The sequence below is a fragment of the Dipodomys ordii genome, unplaced genomic scaffold, assembly GCF_000151885.1.
Source record: "Dipodomys ordii isolate 6190 unplaced genomic scaffold, Dord_2.0 Scaffold11, whole genome shotgun sequence".
Taxonomy (NCBI): Eukaryota; Metazoa; Chordata; class Mammalia; order Rodentia; family Heteromyidae; genus Dipodomys; species Dipodomys ordii.
Window position 1 is genome coordinate 17,290,451 of NW_012267227.1, and position 9,011 is coordinate 17,299,461.

General features: G+C 53.4%; 1 protein-coding gene across 1 annotated transcript; it reads right to left on the reverse strand.

Moving 5' to 3' along the window:
- Window positions 1–930: 930 nt before the first annotated feature.
- Chac1 (ChaC glutathione-specific gamma-glutamylcyclotransferase 1) lies at window positions 931–3,482 on the reverse strand. The gene is made up of 3 exons (XM_013010068.1): window positions 3,154–3,482; window positions 2,746–2,781; window positions 931–2,013 (listed from the first exon to the last, which is right to left on the reverse strand). The coding sequence occupies exons 1-3, from the start codon at window positions 3,382–3,384 to the stop codon at window positions 1,612–1,614; spliced, it is 669 nt and encodes a 222-aa protein (XP_012865522.1). The 5' UTR covers window positions 3,385–3,482; the 3' UTR covers window positions 931–1,611.
- Between the last annotated feature and the right edge of the window lie 5,529 nt (window positions 3,483–9,011).

A 9,011-nucleotide genomic window follows, 5' to 3' on the forward strand; every position in this document is an offset into this window, starting at 1 on the left:
GGCTGGACTCCATATTTTTTTCCCATCAATGGCCAGAACATGAAGCCACCAAAACACAGGCACACTGCCCAGGTGTAAGGCCTGCCCACATTGGTCTGAGCTGACCTCGTCGGAGATTCCCACGTCAAACCAGGACAGTGGCTACAAGAACAGCAGCTATGTCAACTGCCCCCTCCCCCACACGCCAGCGTCCCCTCGCAGGACAAAGCACAGGTCACTGCAGGGGCTGGGTTCAACTCAGACTCATCTGCCCCACCTTGGCCCTACTCTCATCCTCCAAGTCCAGGGGAAGGCCTAAAGGGGTCACTTCTCACACCTGGTCAGGCTCTGATCTGGGAGTGGGGACCTGGCCCCCCGGGAGCATCCCGGGGTGAACGAGCAAGCAGGCCATCCTCGTAGCTCATTGCATTGTGGGTGAGTCCTGGCAGGGCAGGGTTAGAAGAGAGGCCAGCCACAGCCTCAGGAATGCATAGTAAGCACGTGGTCCTTGGGGGGGAAAGGGCATCAAGTCCTGCAGGTCATGTGACCTTGCCACGTGCTGTCAGTGTTGCCCCACAAGTTGTTACCACCATTCCCTCACCCACATGTGCCTTTAACTAGAAGCCAGGGGTCTGGCCTTGCTGGTGGAGGAAAGCTAGGCAGAGCTTCAAGCCTGAGGCACTGAGAGGGGTAGACAAGGGTCATTGGTCAATGGCAAAGGCATTGCTCACAGGGCTGCATGGGAGAGGCGTGGGGACATGGTTCACGTGGACTGAGACGTGGACTGTGGCAGCGGGAGAAATGGAGCTTGTTAGGGAAGGAGAGGACGTGGTGTGCTTCCCCTTCTCGGGAGCCTTCCGCAGTGCATCCCTCACCCCAACTCCCATGTAAAGAAGCACATGCCAGCGCAGATAGTAAGAGATCCATTTATGGATAACAGTGGGACAGACTGGGAAGGGACCAGGGCCTGTAGTGATGAATTTCCCAAGAATGGGCAAGATATACATGAGTGGCCCAGTTAGACAAGAAGGCAAACAACAGAGGATGAGAGGAGGGAGGGAAGGAGGGAATAACCAAAAGGAAGAGCAACCCAGGCCCAGCCTCTGCAGCTGCGTCCAGGCATCAGACCCAGCTGGGCCCGAGGGTTCAGTAGATGCGTAAGGCTGGCAAGGGCCTCAGGCCAGCAGAGCCCCTCACCAGCAGGCTGGGAACTTGGGCAGGTGATGTTTCCAGGCTGAGGAGTATTGGTCTAGGTAGATCAAGGCTCTTAGAGGCTTCCTGGAGAAGTGGAGGCCTAGGTGGTGTGGAATTAGCAGCAGTAATGGTGGGAAGTCTGGTCAGGCACCGGAGGCCTGGGGTGTGGCCACTGCGCAGCAGGGCCTGTGTCGTGACAGGTCCCCCGGCTACCCTGCCCGCCACACCAACATGGTGTAATAAATAAAGTTTCAAGTAAGTCAGTGTCAGTCAAGCAGGAAAACGAGGCTGGCAAGCGGACAGGAGCTTGAGAAGTCCCCAGCTGCCCTGTGCCCTGCCCCCTGTGCCCTCTCAGAGTGCTTTAGCTCTATCAAGTCTTACTTCAAGCTTTGGGTAGGCATCTGGTCCAGCTGTCCATGTGGACAAGGACTCAGCTTCTCAGACCAGTGCCAAAGCCTGCTCGTTGAGGTAGGAGCAGGGCAGCATGCTGCCCACAGCGTCCACGATGGCTTCTAGGTGCTCATCTTGCGCCTGAGGCCCACACAGCTGCATGAAGTCTGCCAGGCGCAGCAAATACTCAAGGTTGTGGCCAGAGAAGCCCCGGCAGGCCAGGATTTGTGTAGCAATGACCTCCTCTGGGGCGGGCCCAAGGTAGCCTGGGTTCTGTGGGGTAGCCACATAAGCCAGTGCTGTGAGAGGTTGGTCTGGTGCATCTTGAGGATAGAAGGTAACTTTCTTGGTGTCATAGCCGCCAAGCACTGCTTCCCGCACATTCAGGTACTTCAGGGCCTCGCTTACCTGTTCGCCTTGCACCTTGTATGCCACACCCCAAGTGCAGCCCTAGAGGGAAACAGGGACATTCAGGTCATGCACAAGAGCTCTGTGCTGGTCCCTCTCTCATCCTGGAGTGCCATTCTCCCCTCCTCCCCCCGCCACCCCAAGACTGTGCTCTGTTACATTGGTGGGTGCCAGACCAATAAGCTATCTATGTATACTCTACATTGATGCTCACCCTTGTTAGCATCAGTTAGTTGTTGATTTGTACACCTCAAGCAGAGACACCTCCTCTGTCATTCTCCCTTCTGCATTCCCCCATTCCCAGATCAGACCAGTCTCAGCGAGCTTTTGGTTCCACCGCCACCCATGTATATAAAATACTTTTGACTCTCCTTCACTCTCCCTGCAGGCTCCCATCCCCCCTAGAACTTTTTCCCCAGACAAGACATATTTCAACTCTCTAATCCATTCATTCTGTTAAAGTTTATGCCCCCTTATGGGTTGGCAAGGTGGTCTCATGCCAGGGAGACCTACTCATACCAGGGCCCAGGCACCAGCCACATCACCTGCAAGCTTGTTAGAAAACTACATCTCAGACCCTATGCTAATCCTACCAAATTAATTTATACGTATGTATTTACAAGATGCTCAGGTGATTTTCTGAGGAGCACTGAGCCAGACCACACTTGCAGCCTGCATCAGATCTAGCGTGCAGCCACAGGCCCCAAGAGCTCTGTCTCTCTGCATCCCTCCACACTGGGTCCCCAGAGGCATCCTCTTCACTCGGCCACTTACCTCACCATCTTCAAGGAGGGTCACCACGCGGCCAGGCTAGGGAGGAAAGAAAGATATTTTTTTGAGAAAAACAAATTAGAAATTAGCTCTGCCATCAGCCCATCAGCGCAAGAAAACTCTCCCACCCCCTGCCCGCCCCCAAGACCTGCTTGCACCCCACTCCACCAGGGGACAGGCGGGCGCAGGGAGGGATTGCACGGATGGATGGATGCAGAAGCAGCAGGCAGGTGCACTGGCCTCGACAGGTGCACAGACCCCCCAGGTTCCCATTGAAAGCATCACACCGTGATACACACACACACACACACACACACACACGACACGAATCTAAACCACAACCCCCGCTGCAGGTTCACGCATTTCCCTCGCCCCCACCCCCGGCTGCCCTGGGCACGGTCCGATGCTCACCATCTTGTCGCTGCCCCGATGGAAGGTGTCTCCCTGCCAGAAGCGGCGGCTGTATCCGCGCACGAAGCCCACACGGCTGTCGCTGTAGGCGAAGTCGGGTCTCCACACCAGGGAGCCGTACCCGAAAATCCACAGGGCCGGGGGGTCGCCATCCTCCCGGGGTGGCTGCGCGGAGGGTGCAGGAGACAGCGAGGGGGGCGGAGTGTTCTGGGCTGCAGACTCGTGTTTCATGGTGCCGGGCACAGGGACGGGCCCGGAGCGGCCTCCGGTGGCTGGTCTCCGGCGCGGGCACGGAAGGACCGACGGACGCGCACACCTGGCCTGGCACCGGTCGGGTCGCTCCAGCTGAGCGACCCCTCACGGAGGCGCTCTTTAAACCCTCTGGCCGGGAGGTTCCCCGCCCACCCGGAGCCAGCTGCCGCGGTGATTGGGGAGGGGCGAACCCCGTTCGGACCAATCACGTTCGGCTTTTGCTTTTCCCTGAACCGCGCCGCGCTCTAAGTGGGTGGCGAGGCGGCCCGCTCCGGGCCCAGCGCGCGCGCTGATTGGCTGAGCTCCGCCTCTGTGGCCAGCCGGGCTGGAGTGATGCAACGGCCGGGCAGGTTTCCCCAGCGCCCGCATGCAGCAAGGGCGCCTCGGATTGCATCAGGCGGCGGGCCTGGGGCGCGGGCCCGGCCCGGACGCGGGCACCGGGCGTCTCCCCGGCCAGCCCTCTTTGGCTGGGGCCCTGCAGAAGCCACCGCCGGCGTGGCGAGGGGACCTGTCACCTCAGAGGTCCGGCCCGCGCAGCTGGCCGAGTCCTCGGACTCAATCCTGGGGTGAGAGCCGGGCGCGTCCTGAAGGGGCGCCCCGGGGCGCGAGCCCCGGTCTCCGGGCGCTCTTCCGGGAGGCACGCCCTACGAGGAAGCTGTCCTGGGCACCGTCCGCGTTCCTCTGAGGTGCCTCACGCCCGGGGCAGCCCGCGTGAGCAGGCGGAGAAACTGAGTCACGAGGGGAGGGGGGGAGTTCTGCCAGAGCTGCGGTTGAGTCCGGGCCTCACGTGAGGGCCGCGCCCCGGGCCGGGTGCGGGGACCCCCCCCCCACCCCGAGTCCAGGGAGGTTAGAGGCGGGGCGGGCGGAGCCGCGGGCCCGGCGCCCGCCCTGGGGAGAGCCCCGCGCCAGGGTCCGTCCTGATCCACGCGCTCTGGCGCGCACGGAAGGCCCAACTCCAGCCCTTTAGAGGGGGGGGGTCCCCAGGCCTCCTGGGTGGGGTTCACCCTCCAGGCAGCAGCTGGGGGAGTTGCTCTCTGACTGCACAAGGCCTGCCTTCCCCTGGAGGAGGTCTGGGGTGAGACTTGTGACTGGAGAAATGGCCGCTGTTAACTGTTTTTATCCAAGTCTAATTATTGAAGTTAAACAATTATGTTCACACGAGTCATTCCAAGTGTCTATGGATAGTATGAGACTTACAAAGCAACAAACAAACAGGTAAACAGGTCCTGGGGTTTGAACTCGGGACCTGGGCATTATCCTGAGCTCTTCTGGTAGTTAATTGGAGAGAGAGAGAAGTCTCTCACAGATTTTCCTGCTTGGCTGGTTTTGACCTGTGATCCTCCAGATCTCAGCCTCCTGTGTAGCTAGGATTACAGGTGTGAACCATTGGTTCCCAGCTTGAAGCTACTTCTTTCTTGTTCTTTTTTTTTCTGTTCCTTTTTTGGTCGGTTGTGGGGCTTGAACTCAGAGCCTGGGCGTTATCTCAGAGCTCTACTGCTCAAGGCTAGTGCTGTACCACTTTGAGCCATAGTTCCAATTTTTTTTTCCTTTGGTCGGTCATGGGGCTTGAACTCTGGGTCTGAGCGCTGTCCCTCAGCTTTTCAGCTCAAGGCGAGCGCTCTACCACTTGAGCTACAGCGCCACTTTCAGTTTTCTAGTAGTTTATTGGAGATAGGAATTCATCTCCACATTGCCAAAAAAATAATAATAAAAATTCTAAAGGCCATAAATAATTTCCATATTTTTACATTTTTATTAACATACATACTAAGATCCTGATCAACCTCACCCTTCTATCATCATTCTCCCTTACCACCACCTTCTTTTTGTTAAATTAAAAAAAAAAAATCACCTGTTAAACCCTCTTCAGTGCCAGGACCCAAAGGTAGAGTCTAGGCAATGGTTTGCAGCCACAGTTTGCTCTGGCATGGGACACTATGAGAGACCTAGAGGATACACACCTTTTTAAAGGTTTCATTGTTCTATATTTGGGGGGGAGGGGGGTCAGTTGTGGGTCTTAAACCTGGGCCTGCCTGGATGCTGTCCCTTAGCTCTTTAGCTTAAGGCTAGCACTCTACCACTTGAGCCACAGCACCACAGACTTTCTTGCCAGGGTTAGCTTTGAACCATGATCCTCAGATCTCAGCCTCCTGAGTATTAGGATTATAGGCATGAGCCACTGGCGCCCAAATTGTTCTATTTCTTTTAAGTGAAAAAAAAGTCTGCTAAAAGAGATTTTTATTTGAAATTTAATGAAAGCCTTTCTCACTGAAAACACACCATAGTTACATTTCACAGTCTATAATTTGTAGATTAACAGTAATCACAGCATTTTGGAGGTGGAGGCAGGAAGTTTGAGAGTTCCAGGTTTGCTTTGGCTAGATAATGAGACTCTGTTCTATGAAACAACAAATAATTCCAAAAGCGAATGTAATACCCACAAATTAGAAAACTGTCACCACTGTTCTATTTTCACACGTTGAAATGAACTACTTCATATCCTTCCTCATTCACCCTCTCCATTAGTCCTCCATGCTCCCAACTGTTCTGAGCAGGGTAGTACCTACCTAGAAACCCAGAACTCAACAGGCTGTAGCAGGAAGATCTCGAGTTCAAGGGCTGCCTGGATTAAATAATGAGACCTTGCCTCAAACCAAACAACAACAAAAAGACTATTTTTGCTTCACTTAAAATAAAAATCTATTATGAAAACGTCATAAAAATGCCTACGATTGCGTAGTATGGCAAAAATGCAAAATATGAGCTATCACATGCACTGTGATTAAAACTATTAAGAACAACAAAATGCATGGGGGATAAAGGAGTATCAAATACCAATGCTGGATGTGGCTATTAAGGGCAAATCTTAATACCTTTTTTTCTATACCAGTGCTGGGGACTTGAACTCAGGGCTGTGTACTATCCCTTAGCTTTTTTGCTTAGTCATAGCGCTCTACCGCTTGAGTCACAACTCCACACCTGACTTTTTGGTGGCTAATTGGAGATTAAGAATTTCATATACTTTCCTGCCCAGGCTGGCACTGAACTGCAATCCTCAGATCTCAGACTCCTGAGTAGTTAGGATTATAGTTATGAGCCACCAGTGGCCAGCATAACAGGTTATTTTTAAAGAATAGTTAGTGCTGTCTGGTGAGTGAAGGTAAACAGCACATCTAAATCACCCAAGGGACACTTCTTGTGTTCATACTCACCTTTTCCAATCCCAGTCCCCCCAGACCCTCCTCCCCACCCCGTGGTACTGGGGTTTAAACTCAGGGTGCTGTGCTTTGTAGGCGGGCACTCTACCACTCGGGTCACACTCCAGCCTCATAACTTTTGGAGATGTTCTCAATAACCAGGTTTTGCTCCAGAGTTAGGTACTCCTCCTTTGTGGCCCCTCATACCTTTATCTGTCCCCACACTCCCAGCTCATTGCCCACATAATCGCATTCTGAATGCTAACCGTGTGCAGGCAGCTCGCTAAATACTTTTGCATCCATTCTAATTATAACCTCTACTGCTGTACAGATGAAAGTTAGGTAACCTACCCACCATGACAAGGTTGTAAGCCTGGATCTAAAGGTGTCACCTTAGCGGTCCTGCCCACACACCTGCCTGAGGCAGGTTCTAAGACTCCTTGTTGATAATTCATCACATCTACATCCTGCCTAAAAATTTTGGAAGAGGGGCTGGGAAGGTGGCTCAGTGGTAGAGTACTTGCCTTGCATGCATGAGGCCCTGGGTTCAATCCCTCAGCAACACATAAACAGAAAAAGCCGGAGTAGCACTGTGGCTCAAGTGGTAGAACGCTAGCCTTGAGCTGAAGAGCTGAAGGACAGCGCCCAGGCCCAGAGTTCAGGCCCCACGACCAGAAAACCCCCCCAAAAAAAATAGGAAGAGTTGGTGCTGGTGGCTCACACCTATAACTCTAGCTACTCAGGAGGCTGACATCTGAGGATCACGATTAGAAGCCAGCCTGGGCTGGAAAATCTATGACACTTATCTCCAATTAAAACCATTTAAAAACTGGAAGTGGCATTGTGGCTCAACGCTATCCTTGACCACAGAGAGGCTCAGAGACACTGTCCAGGCCATGAATTCAAGCCTCACAGCCAGAAAAAAAAAAAAAAAAAGAGCTCAAGGACAGTGCCCGGGTCCTGAGTTCAAGCCCCATGACTGACAAAAAATAATTGGAAAAGGTCAAGACACTGTCTCCTGTGAACAATGACACAAGTCTACCAAGATCCTATCCATGTCAAACCCCTACAATAGTCAGCCAAGGAGATCTGAAACATCTTTCCTGTGAACACAACAACCTGTTTCTATTCCTTGCCACTCCTTGCCCAGACATCATTCCCTCCCTCCCTTCTTCCCTCCCTCCCTCTGCAAACCCTTTACAATTCCCTCAGGAAGGGGCTGCCCTTACCATGCCCAGAGGTAGGAGCTCAGGACAGGTGATGAACCCAAGCATCATTTCTGCCTGGCAGAGTACCATGTGGTCTGCACCTGATGCACACGAGGTGACTTCCTCTTTTGGACCTTTCCCAAGCCCATCTTTCCTGATTATTTCCTCCAGGTAGTCACTTCTCATTTCCTTATGTACTGTTCCTTCTCACTTCTTGTTCCAGACACCGCGATCCACTCCTGGTGCTGAAAGTGTGACTGTGTGAAAATGGGCAGATGCGTTCTGAAGGTAGGGATGTATGCTCCCTTACTTTGCTTAATGATGAAGTTACTTTACAAAGCAGGGTGTGCCGGTGGAGTGCAAAACCTGCCCAGACGCCCAGACACAGGCTTTCGGTTCAGTGTGTGCAGATTTGAACCTCACTCCACCACTTCCACCCTGGCTGTGTTGTGTCTGCTCCTTGATTTTCTCCTCTGTGAAATGAGGAATGATAGTAGTGACATCTTCCTTGTAGAATCTAACAAATGTAGAAGGAAAGAACTCCTTAACCAGTGCCTGGCAGGTAGGAGTGCCCAGCAGACGTTGGCTTTTGTTTTTGATTCCGTCGTATCATTTGCCGTCGTAGCCCTGGCAGAGTCATAGTTAGTCTCGGACAGAGCTGGAAGGGTCAGGTGGTTCAGGAGAGTTCAGAGTGAGCGATGGCGGATTCACTGGAGGAACTCTCCAGCCATCTCCCCCCCTGTTGTAATGCAATTCACAGCTCGCTGGCTGGCTCTCTCGCCGGTTCCCGGAGGGGCTGGGTGCCTTGTGGGACATTGTGTAATATGTATTTGATCTTCATGCAGTTTCCTGGCATGCAACTCCTAAAATCCTTGGAATTTCCAAATTCCGAATGTCTCTTTTGCTTGCTAATGAGTAGAAGGATGCTGAGAGGAGCCCCTGAGCCACATGAGCGGGTTCGTAGTTACAGCTCCAGCTCCAGCCTCAGACCCCCGGGTTGTCCAGGAACCCGGGAACCCAGGCCGCCAGTCAGAGGCCAGAATACCAGCTAGCTCGGTGCTTGCTCGTAAGTGTTTTCATGACACATTCATCTCATCCTGCGTAGTGTACCACAGGGCACCCCTTCAGAGATGTTCTGACAAATAAGCGCAGGGTTCATGCCCCCCCCCCAGCAGTGTGGGGGGAGGGCAGGGAGGGGGGG

Excerpts from the sequence above, each read along its gene's own strand:
- Chac1 (XM_013010068.1), bottom strand. The coding sequence starts at position 3,384 with ATGAAACACGAGTCTGCAGCCCAGAACACTCCGCCCCCCTCGCTGTCT. Across the intron at positions 2,782-3,153 it reads ATCGGGGCAGCGACAAGATG|CCTGGCCGCGTGGTGACCCT; the intron begins GTGAGCATCGGA and ends TTTCCTCCCTAG. Across the intron at positions 2,014-2,745 it reads CCCTCCTTGAAGATGGTGAG|GGCTGCACTTGGGGTGTGGC; the intron begins GTAAGTGGCCGA and ends GTTTCCCTCTAG.